The 18,843-nt window shown below is 42.2% G+C and overlaps 1 protein-coding gene across 1 annotated transcript in view; it reads left to right on the forward strand.

Moving 5' to 3' along the window:
* Positions 1-564: 564 nt before the first annotated feature.
* The window catches only part of DCX (doublecortin), a 107,893-nt gene continuing 89,614 nt past the window's right edge, over positions 565-18,843 (forward strand). Inside the window, exons 1-3 of the mRNA XM_044235471.1 lie at positions 565-724; positions 2,366-2,751; positions 10,873-11,213. Coding sequence (XP_044091406.1) covers positions 582-724; positions 2,366-2,751; positions 10,873-11,213 — 870 coding nt within the window. The 5' untranslated portion in view covers positions 565-581. The remainder of the gene's footprint in view (positions 725-2,365; positions 2,752-10,872; positions 11,214-18,843) is intronic.

Here is an 18,843-nt window from a genome sequence, read left to right on the forward strand (position 1 = left end):
GGATGAACTAAAGATGTCTTCAAGATGTCGTCAATCTAACCTTCTAATGAAGGTTAGATTGTTTTGTCTCAAGAAGGTGAGAGGAAGAGAGCTACAATTTCTAAGAAGCCTGGTTTGACTGCCTGAGTCTGGTCCCCAGGCAGATTAGGCCAAGGTTTTGGCCAAATGAAATTGCCAATTCTCTTTAAAAAAGAGGGTGTGTGTGTGGGGGGTGGGGGGCTAGCACATTGCTCATTAGAACATTTTGCACTTGCCTGTGCAATCTTTTTGCCACCCTGCAATTTCCTGTTGGTTATAAATGAAACCTTTCTAGCTGTTAATGCAGCCTGTGAATTGAAAAAAAAAAGCATGTAATTAATCATAGGAGTTGGGGGGATTCACTAAGCCTGAGTTATAGGGGAGAAGCTGGACAAGGCACTAGGACCTAGAAGGCATCTATCCACCCTGGCAGGAATTTCTTGCTTGGAGCTCAGACAACAAAGGCATAGAGAGATTGGTTTTCTTTCTCTCAGCATCTCCACCCAACCAGCAGAAAACCGGTGAGTGGGGCTTTCCAGTGATTTTCAGGCAGAATGTAACAGATGCCAAGCGGTAAAAGCACAAGGCAAAGGGCTCGCTCTAGCTCTCTCTTTCTCTCCTTCTCCTTTTTTTTTCTTAAATTTTATTTTGCCTTATTCTATCGGATTTTTTCCTCAGCCTCTACCTGGGATTTTCCTTTGGAAAAGTGAGTTTGATGTTCATTTGTTTTCACTGTGATGTTGATTTAGAACAATACCACCCGTGATTCTAAAGCAAAGCCAAGTGTTACTGGCATGCCCGGGGAAATGCTTGCTACTTGTCTTGAGGAGGTGGGGTCTCTCACCACTGCAGGTTGTCTGACAGAGACAATGCTGAGCTCAGCACAGGTCATGGTGACATTGGAAGAAAAGGGGGATCAAGCCTGGCAAACCTCCTAGGCACCAGTCCTCCTTTATCTCCTGTCCTCCTGGTCCCTTGCAAATATCTTGATGTGGCAGTGTGTAGCAGCTGAGCCCTGCTTGCTCTGTGAGTCCTTTTATCCCCATCTGTGAGATGCATGTTAATAGTTGGGTTCCTAGGCTGTGGTCATTACCTTTGCTAATGCTCGAGGCTTCTGTTGTGTTTGGTTTCATGTTTGGATTTCTCTCCCCTTTTCTCTGATTCTTTCTCCCTTTCTCTGTTTCTTTCTCTCTCGCTCTTTCTCTTTCTCTCTCTCTCTTTCTTTTTTTTTTCTTTCTCTCTCTCTCTCTTTCTGGCTCAGCAGAAGGGGAAAAAGCAAATCTGACAAATGACCATCTTTTGCCTTAGCTAATGCACCTGGGCAATAGGCAAGTTTGGAGGTGAATTGCTTCCTTGAGGGGCAAATGCCCCATCGGTCACCGTAGAAAACCAGAACAATGAAAGGTGTGCTTGTTTCGAAAGGTCCCATATGCTTCCCAGGGACTCACTTGGGAATCTTTCAACGATTAAATTATTCCATTAAGAGGTGCGGCTGCCTTGTTGGGGAGGGATAGAACACATGTTAAAAAAAAATTTAAAAAGAAAGGAAAAGATTTTGTGACCAAATGGTACCAGGGAGAAAGCAGAGCTAATAACTTCTTAAATAACTGATTTTTCTAATCCTTTTTTTCCCCATCTTATTTCTTATGAATGTTGGATAGCTGCCCCAGCTTGGTGGGGAAAGGATTCGATGAATAGTACAAAGACACCAGCTATTCCCTGGAGGCTGTCCCTTTAAAGGAGAATCCTGGTTTATTCTGGGGGGTCGGGTGGGGAGGGATGCACACATTAGAGTAGGCAAGGGGGTTTGGAATAAAAGAAAAACCTTCCCTTCCGCAGTCCTTTTACTGAGGCACAAAGATTGCTTCCTAAACTGGAGATGTGAACGTCAGCCAGCGCCTTCTATTCTCTTCAAGGGGATTTTGTCGGGCTATGGATTCATTTACAACTGTTAGTCATGTGGGCATGTGTGAGGAAACAGATGCCAGTTTTAATGTATTTAGCCCGAAGTTACAATTTGATAGGAGCCACTGTCAATAAGTCCCAGGATTTCAAGCGATTTCAAAATCCCTCCCTCTCCCCTGTTTGGAACAGTGCCCAGAGTGCCTCCCTCCCTATCTCTCACCCCAACCCCCCACCACAGCAGCACCCCCCAGCCCCTCCTTCTTGTCTATTAAGATCAATATTCCTGCAGGTCAGGGGCAAGCAGCAGATGGGTCACGGGCTTTTTTCAACCAGTTCTTTTTACAAGCAGCAGATTGCAAAATTGGATCTGGCTAATATTTGAATTCTCCCCCTCTTCCCCTTTTTCCTTGCCTCTTTTCACCCCCCTTTGTCCAACACTCAGGTGTCTGAGGTTCCACCGAAATATGGAACTTGATTTTGGACATTTTGATGAAAGAGATAAGACATCCAGGAACATGCGAGGCTCACGAATGAATGGGCTGCCCAGCCCCACTCACAGTGCCCATTGTAGCTTCTACCGAACCAGAACCTTGCAGGCGCTGAGCAATGAGAAGAAAGCCAAGAAGGTACGTTTCTACCGCAATGGGGACCGCTACTTCAAGGGGATTGTGTACGCTGTGTCCTCTGACCGTTTTCGCAGCTTTGACGCTTTGCTGGCTGACCTGACTCGATCTCTGTCTGACAACATCAACCTGCCTCAGGGAGTGCGTTACATTTACACCATTGATGGATCCAGGAAGATCGGAAGCATGGATGAACTGGAGGAAGGTAAAACAAGGGTGGTGGCTTTTGGTGGGGGGTGGGGGTGGCATCCTTGGCCATGCTGACATTTCTTGGAGTGAGCTGAAAAAACGAATTCGGGGATAGATTTGTCAGAACGCCAAGTTGATGCTGCTACTGCTGAGTCTGTAGGCATTGACAGGGCCATTAGCCATTAGCCTTCACGGCCTTCGGTCTCTGCTGGCATTGGATAGTGGATGGTGGTAACAATGCATTGTGCTTCTCTGTCGGGGTACAAAGGGAAATCTGAATTGTGTCATTTACTCTAGATCTTGCTCATAATTAATTCTAAGTAGCATTATTGAGGCAGACCACGACTCATTAGGGCTGTGAAAGGAGGAAGGAACCTCGGCTGGGTTCACAGAAAGATAGCCAAATATCCTTTGGACTGCTGAGAGGCTATTTGCACATTGCAACACATGGAAACCTGCCTCCTAATAACAGGACTTCTTGGTCACATTCACAAAGGATTATACTTTTAGGTAAGTGGTCACTGCTCAGCTGTCGCTTCTAAAAAGCCCACTCTGGGGTGTGTCCCTGAGGCTGAGGTCATTGAGAGAAATACCAAAGAAAGCAGGAGGTATGTCTGGTATTTTAATAAAGACTCTTTCTATTAGAATAGGAACTGACTCACTGTACCTAAATTCCTTTCAAGCGTCTCTAGACTTTGGTTTTACAATTGAATGTTATGACAAGGTTGCTGAGAACTTAGAAATGAGAGAAGTCTCTGCTCTTACCAGAGCCTGCTTACTCACAACACCTTTTTTTTTTTTTTTGGTGGTTATTTAGAAAATATTTAGATCTTGGGACACGTGCTTAATATTTTACTTCGTCGAGTCCTTCATATTGTGGATGCCTCCCTATGCCTGCTTTTAAATGGCTATAACATGTAAGCAACTGATCATGCAAATAACCCTCCCCAGACCTCTCTCCGACTCTCTAGCCCTCCCTCCTCTCCCACCCCTTGCTTCCATTCCCCGGACACAGGTGAGCTTAGAGCAGGCAGATCTCTTGGGAAACCAAATTATGAAACAGCCAACAGGGAATAGGAATCAGCACATTAAATGACTTGGTGTGGGAGTACCCCGCCTCCTCTTCTCTGCTGCTAGGTTTCTTGTGCTCTCAGACAAAGGAGCGTGAGGGCTTCCCTTGCACGAGACCACGTTCTCACACATAGCTGCTGTTTCTCAAGTCAGGTCAAGTGATTTGGGGCCAGTTACTTCTAAAAGACAGTGTCCCTACAGCTACTGGATCTGGGTCTCAGGATTCGAGTCTGAGGTTTTGCCACATAGCTGACCTTGAAAAACATTGCTGAGAAGGCTTAGACCGTGTGGATGGTGTGCTGGATGGCCAGGCAGAGGTTAATCCTAGGATTTTTCTGCACATCCGAGGATTGACTATCCTAGCCCTTGTCTTGAAGGAGAGTCAGGGCAAACTGGGAGAACTCAGAGTGAGGTTTAGGGAGCTGTCCAACATAGTATTGATAGGGTGTGTGTATTGTTACCATGAGATCCATATCTCAGGTGAATTTGAGGGGTGTCTCTGTAATAATTGTCACAAAGCACCTTGAATCACCCAGTGTGTCCTCATTTTCCCTAGCTGTGATTTTTTAAAGACCATGACAGATGCCAGGGCAGAATTCTGAACCCAGGGACATTGTATTCAGAGTAGGAATTAGAATGTTCTTGTGTCTGATATATGAGAAGTATCATGCACACATCTCCCCCCACAAATCCATTTTTTTAAACATACCTTGCTCAGGGACAAGTCCTTGATACTGCTTTTTCTTCCTGGATGCGTGTGTGTGTGTGTGTGTGTGTGTGTGTGTGTGTTGTGATAATCTCAGTTCAGTATAGATAATAAATGTAATTTTGAAGACTGCACCATTTCTTCTGACACTTTGGAGTCCTGCTACATTGGATTCCTCCCTTGGATGCATGGTAGTACATCCTGGGTTATATAGAACGTAAATAAGGTTCAGTTGGATTTATTCATATAGCATTTACAACCACAAGCTGTAGTGGTCCTCAACCCCCTCCCAATCCTGAGTACTGCCCATGCAGTCAAGGAAATTCTGAGGTATTCCTATGCTAGTGTTGAGAAATGTGACCCATTTTCCCACTGTTGCAGAGTCAGATGGGAAAGGGTACTTGGATAAGCAAGATAAAGAGGGAAAAGTCTTTTCTCTCCTGTTTTGTCCTTTGGAACTTCCCTTCTAGGAAGTGGAGGAGAAAAGTCCCTCGCCTTGTTCACCATTGGAAGAGGTTGAATGAAAGATTAAAGACATTCATACACACTGCTCCCCAAGAGACTTCACACTGGAAAAGTTTGGAAAGATTCCTGATGAAAAATCTGAGTTAGTGGGTTCTAGTCATAGAGGCAGAAGGTTATCACAGGAAAAGAAATCCTTGGAATCAAATTGTCAATCCAAGATCTGCCACTTGCTAGCTCGTGTGATTTTGGGGAAATCATTTAGACTCCTCGAGCCTCAGTTTTTCATCTGTAAAGTGGAAATAACTAATTGAGGATTAAATAAGACTATGAGCCTGAAGTGTACTATTATTCCTGGCATAGAGTAACACTCAGTAAAGGATATCTATGACTGTTGAGTTGTCCTTGTTTATAGCTTGCTAACGACATGACCATAGGTCTCTCCTTATCATCACTGTGAATAAACTTCTCTTTTTCAAAACAGCATTTTTGAAGAAAACAACCATTTTAAGGTATAATCTGTGTAACATAAAAATCACCCATTTAAGTGTACAATTCAATGATTTTTAGAAAATTTACCAAGTGGTACCACTATCATTGTAATCTAATTTTAGATCATTTTATTCACCCAGATTTTACCAATTAGCTGTCACTGCCCATTTCCCTCATTGTCTCCAACCCTAGGCAACAACCTACCTATTTTATGTCTCTATAGATTTGCCTATTATGGACATTTTATATAAACTGAATTATACATCATGTGGTCTTTTGTGATTGGCTTCCTTCCCTTAGAAAAATGTTTTCAAGGGTTATCTGTGTTGTGCCTTGTATCAGCACTTTTTTTCCTTTTATGGAGGAATAACATTCCATTGCATGTATGGGCCACATCTTGTGTCCCTGTTGTAATACTCTTATATGTAGAAAGAGATTAGTAACACCTGCCTTCATTATCTATCAGGGTGTTTGAGAGGATATAATGAGAAATAGAAAAACATACTGACAAGTTAAAACTATAGCTACAAGGTATTGTTACTATAACTACATTGTAACTATAGCTACAAGGTATTGTTGTTAGTGATGTAAAAAAAAAAAGTAATGATGATGCTAGTGAGGGGTTGGAATGGCCAGAGGTTCCCAAACCTGGCTGCCTTTCACAAACTTTCAGAGACTTGGAAAAATATCAATTCCTGGGTCACACCCCAGATCTACTGAATCAAAATCTCCAGGGTTAGGGCTCACAAATCTGTCTTTTTATAAATGTTCCCAGATGATTCTTATGAGCACTTAAACTTGAGAAATACTGGATTAGGTGATCTTGAGGTTCCTTTCAGATAACTACAGTGGTGGGAGTTCCTAGGAGTACAGAAGGCCTTGTTTTTGTTTTGCTTTTTTGTTTTGTAGATCTTAAAGGAATGACGGAGCATAGAACATGCTGTTTTCAAATGGCCACTTTGTTAAATATTTAGACTAAAATAAAATGAAATAAAAAACAATGGGTTAATAGTCACTCTGGCCTGTGATACTCCTTGTCTAATACCTCTAGTCTACTGTCTGTTAGATACTGAAAGTCACAAGGGGAAAGTTTTGGGCCCAAATCAGGTTATTTACATCAGCTTTTCCACAGCTCCTTGGGTACACAAAGAGTCAGTGAAGCCATGAAGGCTGTGATCATATATGTATTAGTCATATTCCCAGTGGGTCAATGAATGAAACCCACCAGTGACTTTCCCTTTTGTGTTGCTTAGTCTTCCATCTCTAAGTCATTCTCCTTCCTTTCCTGCCCAATACTTCCCCAGTTCCTTGTTTGTGAGTACCTATATCAATCTTAGGGGTACTGTTTTGAGCATTATTACATGGACCATGGGACAGAATATTTCCAATTAGGACTGTCTTGTTGGAAAATCTGAGTTGAATGGTGACACTAGTTATGATCCAGTTCCTTTGCCATATCTCATTTGAAAAGAGATGAGATGAGATGAAACCACCCTCCCACTAATTTATCCTTTAGCTACTAAAGCAGGCACATCGCCAAGGAGAAGGATTTAAAGATACCTGGGAGAGAGACGCATCATTAATAGATATGAGGATACAATAAAGTATCATTTAATATTTTCCTTCTTGAGTGAGGAAGCCCTGGCAAAGAGGAGGAAGCCCAGTCAGAAGTGTTTCTGCACTGAGGAAACATGAATGCATTAAATGTTTTTGAAAATGGGGCCTACTGAAAATGAATGGAGGTAGACATTAGATCATCTTGAGCCCACAGCTTGCTCCCTTCCTGCACTTTCAGCTGTACTTCCATGACTTCATTTCCTTACCCCCTCATCCTGAAGCAGATTGTCAGTTCCAGCCAATTGTCGCCTTGCTTGCCTCTGAAGCTAGCTTGCCTTCTAGGCTCTCTATGGGTGGGAAGTGGCCCTTGGATGCTGTGGCAGGATGGGAACCCAGCTGTGTAATATTGAAACACACCTCATCCAGCTCCAAGTGCCAGGGAGCTGGGCATGCAGGAAGCATGGAGCTCTGGCAGCAGACATTGCAGATGTTTGCAAAATCAGAACAAGGAGGCCTTGGTCTAGAGAAGGAGTGCCTTTGATGTCTTTCTAGTAGTACAAGTGGAGAGTCCTCAGTAGTAGGCACCTATTTCTTTAACATTTAATGACCGTAATAACTTTACCTTCTACTGCCTTCTAGGGTTGGAAAAGAGAAGAAAATTCCTTCTTATAGACCTTTAGGGCTGGAAGGGGACTGAGATGTCGCTTAGTGTAATACCTTCAATTTGATGATGGAAAAGCTGGGACTCAGATATTAAGTGATTTCCCTGAGGTCACATTGCTCATAAAGGCCTGATTGGGACCAGAATTCAGGTCTGTCTGATTCCCCAAGATGCTGCCCTCAACTGCCATAAATATCCCGCCCTCTGGTAGGGGCTACTTGATTACAGGGCAGGCTATGCATGTGTGAGGACAGGGATCATGTGGGAAATTTCTGCCCCTTCCCCTTAATTTTGCTGTGAACCTAGAATGGCCCTAAAAAAAATAAAGTCTTATAAAATATCCTGCCCTCAGTGTGCATCGGCAGTGGCAGCAAGTGGCTTTGCTGGGGTTAACCATTGAGTTCCTGGGTATGGCATTTTCAGCATCCAGACACTTCCTCTTAAACAGCAGGAAATCCTTATCTTTGAGGCCTGGGCAGTGGTCATACTATGTAACCATCATAGCTCAGTTCCAAGATGGCTGCCTTTGCTTCTTTCTCTTTTCTTTCCTTGGGCTTTCGCTCCTCCTCTTTTAATTTCCTTTCTCTCAGCCCTTTCTTCCTCCTTTCCTCCTTGCTCTTTCCTTCTTGTTCTCTCTCCATTCCTTCAGATTAGGGGTTTAATGATAACGAGAGGTGGGTCTTATCAAGTGCTTACCGTGTACCAGGCTCTGGGATCAGCACTTGCTAGCCACCATCTGATTTGGGCCTCACTCCCACCTTGTGAGGTAGGTACTGTTATTATCATTCCCACTTTGCAGACTAGCAACTGAAGCCAGGGGAGGTTAGGTAACTTGCCCAAGGACACACAACTGTGCATTGGAGACCCCATTCCTACTGACATCACATCAGCTGTTCTTTTTCCATTATTCCATATTGGGGCCAAAAGGAGAGAATGGAGAGACTAAAATGTACTGTTGGAAGGACTACAACATAGATTTGGCTGAGAGCTGGGCCCTCCAGAAAGTTCCTGGTGCCATATGATACTATAGCTGTCTGCCATCATGTTCATTTTCATCTGGGGGTGGTTAATCATACTCATAGTTCAGAGGCTTAAGAGGTTTAAGAGATGGGAGCAAAATACGTCCGGAGTCCCAATTAGGCTACACAGCTGACTCTCTAGAAGAGACTGTAGATGAGTGAAATCATAAATATATAGCCTCACACATTTCTACACTACCAGTTGTCAGAGTCTTAATGTACTTGACAAGTTATGGAAAACATCTGACTCAAAGGCACTGGCCTCTTGGAAGATACCTGTGAATCTGGTGGCATGCTAATGTGAGGGGCCATTTCTAGGGTGTAGGGGATATTGGCTGTGAATAGATGGAATTTAAAGGCCCCCTTTACCCTTTTAAGTCACAAACTAAAGACCCTAGCCTCTAATCACTTGGGTTAGGTTGGATTAGCCAGCAAGGGAGCCAGAGAAATTAGGGTTTCTTTTGGCTGAGTTCTTTGACTACTTCATCCTGGAGGGGTGTGTGTGTGTGTCTGTGTGTGTGAGCACGCGGGCATGTGCACCAAGTGGGAGAGGATGCCCATGTTCACCTATAAACCATCCCTTGATCCTGTCAAGACAGAAGACTAATAGCCTCTGGGACTCAGGGCAGTGTTGGAAGCCCCTCACCCTTCCCCTTCACACATACACATAAATGTCCACAAAAGTGCCCTAGAGAATCTGACTGAATCTTCTCTCCTCACTAACTGAGAAATTTATTAATTAACACAACTTAAAGGATTTGGTGCTACAGCAAAGCAATCGATATTTGCAAAAGGAGTGAATTATCAACCCAGTGCTTCTGAATGTCCCCGCGTGGTTCTCCTGCTGAGACCAAAGGAAGAGCCATCAGACTATAATTGTATTTAATGCTTTCTTTGCCCTGGCCAGGGTTCACTTACTTATTTATTTAGAGTTATTACTGATGAGTTAAGCCTGATTAACTCACACTAGTTTTCTGCAGCTCGACCTCTGGATGAACTTCTGTATACCTTGAGGCTAATGTGTTTTACGAAACATTTTCCAATACTCTCTCTCCCCCAGGCTGAGCCTACCTCTCTTCCTCTTTTCTCTAGCTTCTAGTTCCAGGTGTCTAATCCCCCGCTCCTGCCTCTTGCCTCTGGCCCCTGTGTTTCTTCCGCTATATTAGTCATTTCCTCCAGCCCAAGGTAAATGTGAAAATTATACTAGATTCCTCCAATCCATAAATCTGGCTGTATAATGTATTCTCACATCTCCACCTCATTACTTGTGGCAGTCAAGGGTGAGCCCTGGTGAAGATGGCCTTGAACACACAGATCGAGGGTGTAGTGTTTAGGAAAATGGAAAGATGAGGGTTGGGTGGTGGAAACAGAGGAAAGTATTTCTCAAGCAATGACTAGATTTGCAAACACAAGCAACAGTGTGTGTGTGTGTGTGTGTGTGTGTGCATGCATGTTGTTATTTAAACAGTTTTTCCACTTGGGTTTGGAGGTGAGCAGTAAAGGACACAACTGTACACACATACATCATGTATATATAATCACCACACACACACACACATTTCACATTTCAGTATTCTACTACTTAGCCATATACTCTGTGCAAAGGACAGTATGGCTTCTTGACAAATATGAACTCTCTGCCCAATATGCAAGGACACTTGGGTCACTTTAACTTGGAATAAACTGTATTCATTCTGAGAGTTCTCTGATTTATACTATACCCATGGAATGGGGCTGTGAGTTCAGAGACAGGACAGGAACATTAAGAAATAGAGACATGTTAAAAACACTCCAGTAATGCCTCCTAGATATTAACAAACAACTGAGAAACTGACATAGGCATTTCAACTGCAATAAAATCCTACAAAGCTTGAGAACCTGGTTTATTCGATTATATTTAGATGTGTTCATTGTCCTTGAAACCCTTAGCTTTATAGCATTTGTCAACTTAGGTATGCCATTGTAATGAAGAATGTTTTGCGATGACTTGCCCTTGAATTTGAAATGAGGTGAGTTGTTAGAGAGACAGTCCAATTAGAAATTTTGCCTACAGTTGGTTACTATCACCATATATCCAAAAGTCCTACTCCAAGGTCAGTGTGCATTAGTTTGGTTAGAATAGTCCAAGTATCTACTATTCAACTAATTACCACTTATTTCTTCCCTTAGGGGAAAGCTACGTTTGTTCCTCAGACAACTTCTTTAAAAAGGTGGAGTACACCAAGAATGTTAATCCCAACTGGTCTGTCAACGTGAAGACTTCAGCCAATATGAAAGCCCCCCAGTCCCTGGCTAGCAGCAATAGTGCCCAGGCCAGAGAGAACAAGGACTTTGTGCGCCCCAAGCTGGTGACCATCATCCGCAGTGGGGTGAAGCCTCGGAAGGCTGTACGTGTGCTTCTGAACAAGAAGACAGCCCATTCTTTTGAGCAAGTCCTCACTGATATCACCGAAGCCATCAAGCTGGAGACTGGGGTTGTCAAAAAACTCTACACACTGGATGGAAAACAGGTAAGTACTTTTTTTCAAAGTACTCTTCTTCTCAGTTGTGCCAGATACCTGGATGCCCACCCTGTACCTGAGGCATCATTTTTGGGTGGGGGGGGTCTCTTCCTCCACCTCCATTATCGCTACCTGATATTTTAAATCTCCCTGGGAAGAAAGGTCTTTTCAGCAGACCAAGCAATGGACCATATGTCTGAGCCTTTGAAATTCATTCTGCTTCTGTCTTTTCAAGGTGAATGGTCACTTAACCTCAAATTTCTGGTCTGCTAACCTAGAATCTAGGTCCTACACATTCATATGAATAGTAATGTAGCTATTATGCAATGCAACCTTGATCATTCGATGCATATGATTCAAAGTAAGATTTGTTGGCTCCTTTCTTCTGAGGCAGTCTCTTGTTTGTGTTCAGGGTCCATTCTGGTGAAAAGAGGTTGAAATAACCCCTCATAGTTGATGAAAGGACTCAGATAAGGGGGAGCACTGAAGTGTTGGGTTCGTTGTCTTTGCCTCACACTAGACCATGTTTTTTCTTTCTCCCTTTTCCATGTGACATAGCTGTCTTAATTTGGTTCCACTGATGGTTTTGTGTGAGAAAGGGACTATTTCAGGATCCTAAAATTAGCCCAAGAAAGATGCTGCCATCTGTTTCTCTCCAAATCAGGTTCTTCATGTCATTGGTTATGCTACTAAAGTGCCACCTATATTAATATCTGGGAAAGAATGCAGCCAGGCGTCTCCATCAGACAGATGCACCATTCTCTTGAGCATAGGGAGCTGTAATTGTATGACAAAATACGTTCCAAAGGAATTGGGACAGTGGCTGGTTCTGGTGGCTCCAAAGGGAATCCTGGTCTCCCATCAGAGAAGACAACTGTGGATTATTATCAGTCCATACTTTCTACCCCTTAAAATATCTTTGGTGTTTGAACAACTAGATAGATTCAAAAGAAGCAGACTCTATGCGTCAGCGTGACTGATGAGTGTTCAAATGCAGAACTATGGCTCCTCCGAAAATTTCTGACATAGACCGTGGTGTTTCAAGATTTTACATTTCTGGTAAAACTCAAACTCAGGTATGTGAGAACATTTCTAAATTTGGGACCTCAATCTGTTCCTCATTTTGTGATCTGAGCAACACCTGGAAGCACTGGTTGTATGTAATTTGTGTGTGTTGTACCAAAGCAATGAATTTACCCACAGTGGGAAAAGTCTGAACTCCTCAGCATCTCTCAATGAGTATCTCTTTCCTGAGGACCAGGTATATAATAAATAGGAGCTCCCCAGGAATAGGTTTAATCACTGAAAACCTCATCTTGGAGAAATAGAACCTAGGAATTTTAGGATCACTGGATATTAGCATTGACAGGGACCTGAGAAGCCATGATATTTAATCTCTTGCTTATGGCAAGGGTATACTCTATCCATTTCAGCCTAGTCCACTGTTGTAAAGCTGTGAGTTTTAGAAAGATTCACCTTATATTGAGCATAAGTTTACTTCTCTATACTTTCAGTCTCTTGAAGTAATGTATGACAAACACAAATCAAGGACATAAGACTGGGAATCTGAAGACTTGGTTTCTAGTATTAATATTGCAACTTAGTGTGTGACCTTGGGCTAATCACTTAACTATCTGAAGCCTTCTGCTTCTCTGTGCAAAGGGGCTGGTCACACCTGCACCACTCAAGCTCACAGAATTCTCCTGAAGATCAAAAGAAATAATGGATATGAAAGCACTCTGTAAATTAAAACACAAGATGTAAATATGTATGCATACAATTAATTCATCATTAAGTGATACAAAATATGTAAATTGATAAACAATTTACATATATATCAATAAACAATATTTCTTTCCCCTCCACTTTACCGCTGTCATTCTTAGAATGAATTTCCAATACTTTGTAGCAATATACCACATCTTGGCATTCTGGGGTTGCTCTTAATGTTAAATGAAGCAACATCACTCTCTCCCAGGTGAGCAAGCTCCAGTCCAGTGATGGGTGGATTTTCATCCTACAGCAAGCCACACAGAACAGCACGTTTTCTCCAACTCCTTCAAGCACTGACTCCCATTTCTTTGGGGAGCACATTACAAAATGTCAATGTATGACATAATGTGTGTATAGAAATATTGTGAAGCAGTGCTCAGGGGAGCAGAACAATGTCTTGGCAGGCATCCTTGCCTCTCTATATAGTTCATTCTCATTAAAATATCTCCCTCTGGGGGTGCTTGGGTGTCTCAGTTGGTTAAGAGTCTAACTACTGATTTTTGAGTCAGGTCATAATCTCAGACCAAGCCTTATGTTGGCCTCTGCACTGGGCGTGGAGCCTGCTTAAGATTCTCCCTCTTTCTTTCCCTCTGCCCCCCACCCCTCCCTGAAAAAAAAAAATGTCTCCCTCTTCCTACTTGGACCCCTGGGGTTATCTTTTAAGGCCTGTTTTTAATATCTTATTATCTCTGTAAGCTCTGTCTTCACTGTGCAAAGTTAAAGCAGTCTCAAACTTTTTCTTTTCTTTTTTTTTTTAAATGCTCAGCTGCTGATATGTTGTGGAATCTCTATATGTGATTTTTTAAAAATTTATTTATTTGACAGAAAGAGATCACAAGTAGGCAGAGAGGCAGGCAGAGAGAGAGGGGGGAAGCAGTCTCCCTGCCAAGCAGAGAGCCCTTTGCGGGGTTCGATCCTAGGACCCTGAGATCATGACCTGAGCTGAAGGCAGAGGCTTAACCCACTGAGCCACCCAGGTGCCCCTTGGAATCTCTATATGTGATTGTTGATTGAGTGGACTGACAAAGAGTTTCTCATATGGCTCAGGTAGATATTCTGAGATGTCCTGAGAAGCCCTCTGTTCTCAATGCCCCAAACACTATCCTTCATCCATCAGAAAAGATAGGAGACTTCCAAAGGAGTGTGTATTACCCCTGGGGAGCTCCTTCCTATTTGTTACTTACTTGGAAATCATAGAGGGCAGACCTTTAAGACAACATTTTCCAGAGTATATTCTAAAAATTGTCCCCATTTCCTGCTCCCCAGCAGCTTTTCATAAAACAGTTCTGTGGTCAAATAATGTGGTGAAATGCTGCAAATTATATGCCTTTCTTAGAGATTCACAGTGCTCGTTGGCACATTAAATGTTCTGAGAAGTCCTGCAGGAAGGAAACCCATTTAATTTAGACCCAGGATTTCCCAATTTTATTTAACCACAAATATTTTTTATAGAATATATATATATGTATATATACATACACATACATATATATGTGTGTATATATATAAATATACATATATATATATATATATATATACTCTGCAGAGCACATGAGGAAATGCTGTTTACAGAAGATGCTGAATGATTAGGAACTAACTACCCTAACCTCACTGGTAAGATTGGTATGCATGGGGTAACCCACAAATCAAACATCGTTGTGCGGTTACAGCAAGGACATTAAATAACAAAATTTGGGGGTACAGGGACAAACCTACTAATTACAAAATAGGTGCTGAGTATACTGAAAGTTAGCCAAACTCAAAATTTTGGAGCCCAGCCCATTCCCCAATACTGGTAATGACATCTCTAATGTTAACACCTGTCAGTCACTTTGATTACTGGTGGGTATTCTTGCTGCTTGGGAATAAGATCTTCCTCCATGCAGGCTGAAGGCACATGTGTTGCAATGGCTTGGACTTGCTTGGATAGTCCATGTCTGTATTTGGCTTAATGTGGCACTAGGCAGAAAGGACAATGCATAGTCAAGGCTCTTTGTTATGGAACATTTTAATCATGAAATCAAGACCATCACTTCATTTTGGCCTTGTTCTGATCGGATCCCCAGTAGACAAAAATCACGTGGTTTTCTGCCTCATTGTTTAAATAATGATCAGTTAAAACAGCCCAGTTGATGATTCCAGATTTACTGTTGCTTCTGTCCTTGTGTGTGCCATTCGATTGATGGGCTTACGAGGATTGATGGGGAATCTGCAGACAGGGCTGTCATCTCTTTCTCTCTGTTTTTATTTTGTCTGGATGGCTTTTGGAGCCCTTGATCTTTTTAGGGCTTAAGTTTTGCCAGTATGGAAAACAGATTTCCTCACCCATTGCCTCTGAGATATTTGGGGTCTGTGTAGACAGTATTAATGATTAACCATCATTAATACAAAGGGGTCTCAATTTATTCCTCACCTAAAGGAGTTGCTAATGAAATGAGTAGTTGGCAGGACCCTTGCTACTCCCGTGGGCTGTAATGGATTTCCAGGAGATCAGGGAAGATATGAAGGTCTAGATGATGATGCATATTTTTAATTCTCTGGTGAGGTTGTTCTTTTATTCTTTGGCAGCTGGAGTGGTTGTTGCAGTGTGTTGACAAAATTATCCAAATATTAATTTCTATAAGTAGGCCACATGTTTATGCTTAAAGGTCATGGGTGCATAAAAACTAGAACCCAAATTCCTGGTTCACTTGATTGTAGTAGCTCTGTAGTCTAACCTTAAATTCATTTCTGTGAAGCACAGAGCATGGTGCTTCCATTAGAGATGCAGAGCTTTAATAATAGACTCTGAGCTTTTTGGCATCTTAAACAGGGGTGCAGCTGGTCCACGCCCCATCCATATTCATGCTACACTTATTGACATCTCTGGTCTCAGTTTTGTCCACATCCAAGGTCTGTGCAGTCAAAGATTTATCATTGCCTCAAGACGCATGCCCAAGTGATAAATATGGCTGTTAGTATGTGTGTTAGCTTTGTTAGGCCAGTTTTAAATTGGGTGAATTTATTTTATGTCTCTGTCTCTGTCTTTCTAGTACCAACTACTTGGATGGGGAATTGTAGGTCTCAGAATAATGTGAAAGGGTTTTAAGCCGATTCCAAGATTACCCATAGCCTTGGAAGCTAGAACAGGAGTTTTACGAAATGTTTTGAACCATTAGATGATGAAAGAGGAAAAATGAGAGCACAGAGGATGTTTGAGTGGCTGTTAAGTATTCCAGAAAAAAACTTGCTCCATCTTGCTTAACTAAATAACTGGGTGCTGCAAACACAAAGGCAATCACAGAAAATACAGGAAGACAAGTTGGATTTAACCTTGAAAATGTTGAGTGCATTTCTCAAGGTGAATATGTCTTTACTTTGCTTGTGTAGCCAATCCCCCATCATCTCTGCCCCTCCAGCCACATCTGGTCTTACTTAGATTCCCTGGCCTCCAACTCTCCCAAAGCCAACCTCTCCCTCCTCCTAGTGTTATGACTTTCAGCCAACATTGGGCTCAATCAAAAAGGCCATGTGGCCATAAATTATGCCCCAAGATGGAGGTCATTTACCATTGACTTTCTCTTGAGCCAGTGAAGGCTGGAAAGATGATGTTTGTCTTATCAAAAGATCCCCCCTTCCCCAACCTTCCACAGATTCAATTCCTGGAGACAGACTTTGAGAAGACTGGCCTGAGCATGAAGTATAAAAGAGCAAATATGGGAAGCCAGGCTGGGCTCTTTGAAAGGAGACAGTTTGCAAACTACCTTGCCATATGTAGTGTATACATCAAGGTGTCTCACACTGAGGTAGATTCTGTGCTTTAAAAGAGGGCCTGTGATGGTGGTAGCCAAACAACAAATATGCCATCCTTCAGGAAAGAAAGGACTAAGTGTAGCCTGGCAATTGGTTATTTCTTCAGTAATTTATCCTCTTTGAGTTTTATTGTTGGTGAGATGCTCTTGGCTCTGAGGAGTGAAGTGGGGCTTGGCCATTTCCTTCAAAAGCTTTGGCATAAAATTCCAGTCTCCCACACTGACTAGTCTGTTGATATCCAACATTCAGCGTATGGAAAGAGTCCTAAACTTAGATTCAGAGACCTGAGTTCTAGTAGTCACTCAGCTCTCCACTAACCATGTGATATGGGGCCAATCACATCTCTTCTCCAGGTCTTAGGTTTTGAGATATGTACATGACCTTTAAGAGTACTTCTAGCTTCATGAGAACAGAGTATTTATCTCATGGTGTTGTTTCCATCTAGATATTTTTCATCAAGGCACTAGTCTTCTCAATGACCTTCAATTCTCTGTGCTCCCAGGATCTCCAATGTGATGTACTCCTCACTTGGGTGGGTATGTTGTTTCCCAGGATGATCCCTACAGAATTTGTGCCATTCTCAATTTCAGATCTTTCTTGCAATTTCTGTGATAGCTTGACCAAAGAATATTTTCAAACTTAAAATTTTTGCTTTGACCTCTTTTTCTTTCCAGTGGATGACATGAGGAGTAGAGGGTGGAGGAGTCATAAAACAATACAAGCTAAAAGCCAGCCTGCCAAAATTGTGACAGGCATTTGACCATGCCATGATTAAGGTGTCTCCACCACTGTGGTGCCATTTTCAGTGCTGGATCACTGCTGTTAGGGAAAGTTAACATCAGAGCTATTTCTTGAGTAAACTGAAGACGATCCTCAAGTGGAGATTGACCCCGGGATGAAGATTTTTCTATGATGAGCCATTGAAGTAACTAGCCTCTTATCATTCACTCTTTTCATCCTTCTTACTGTTGTCATTTCCTTAAAGTGGGAAGAAAAGCATTGTCTCCAAATGCAGCTTTGAAAATATGCTTACTGAGATAAAATTCCAATACCATACAATTTACCCATTTTAAGTGTACAATCCAGTGGTCTTTAGCATATTCACAGAGTTGTGCATGCATTATCACAGTCAGTTTTAGAACAGTTTCATCTCGGGCGCCTGGGTGGCTCAGTGGGTTAGGCCGCTGCCTTCAGCTCAGGTCATGATCTCAGGGTCCTGGGATCGAGTCCCGCATCGGGCTCTCTGCTCAGCGGGGAACCTGCTTCCTCCTCTCTCTCTGCCTGCCTCTCTGCCTACTTGTGATCTCTCTCTGTCAAATAAATAAATAAAATCTTAAAAAAAAAAAAGAACAGTTTCATCTCATCAACACACACACACACACACACACACACACACAGTACTCCCTGTGGACATCATGCTTCAATCCCCAATTGTACCATCCCTAGTAAATCTCTTATCTACTTTCTATCTCTGCAGTTTTGCCCATTCTGGACATTCATTATAAATGGAATCATAAAATAAAGTGATTTATTGGGGTTTACTCCTTAGCATGTTTTCAAGTTTCATCATGTAGTATCATAGCAGTACTCCATTACTTGTTAGGGATGAATAATATTCCATTGTATGAAAATATCTTGTTTTATTTATTAATTCATTAGTTGATGGCCATTTGGGTTGTTTCCACCTTCTGGCTACTATGAATGATGCTTCTGTGAACATTCATGTTCAGCTTTTTATGTGGACTTCATTTATCTTGGGTAAACATCTAGAAGTGTTATTGCTGGCTTGTATGTTTAGAACATTAAGGAACTGCCAAAATGTTTTCTAAAGTAGCATCACCATTTTACATCCTTATCAGCAATGAATGAGAATTCTGTTTTCTCCACATCCTTGCCAACAACACTGTTTATTGTCTGCCTCTATTGGTGTCACCCTAGTGGGTGTGAAGTGGTATCTCATTGTGGTTTTCATTTGTATTTCCCTAATAACTAATGATACCAAATATGTTTTCACATGCTTATTGGACATTTGTACATCTTCTTTTGAAAAAATGTCTATTTAGATCTTTTGACC

This window comes from Neovison vison, chromosome X, assembly GCF_020171115.1.
Source record: "Neovison vison isolate M4711 chromosome X, ASM_NN_V1, whole genome shotgun sequence".
NCBI lineage: Eukaryota > Metazoa > Chordata > Mammalia > Carnivora > Mustelidae > Neogale > Neogale vison.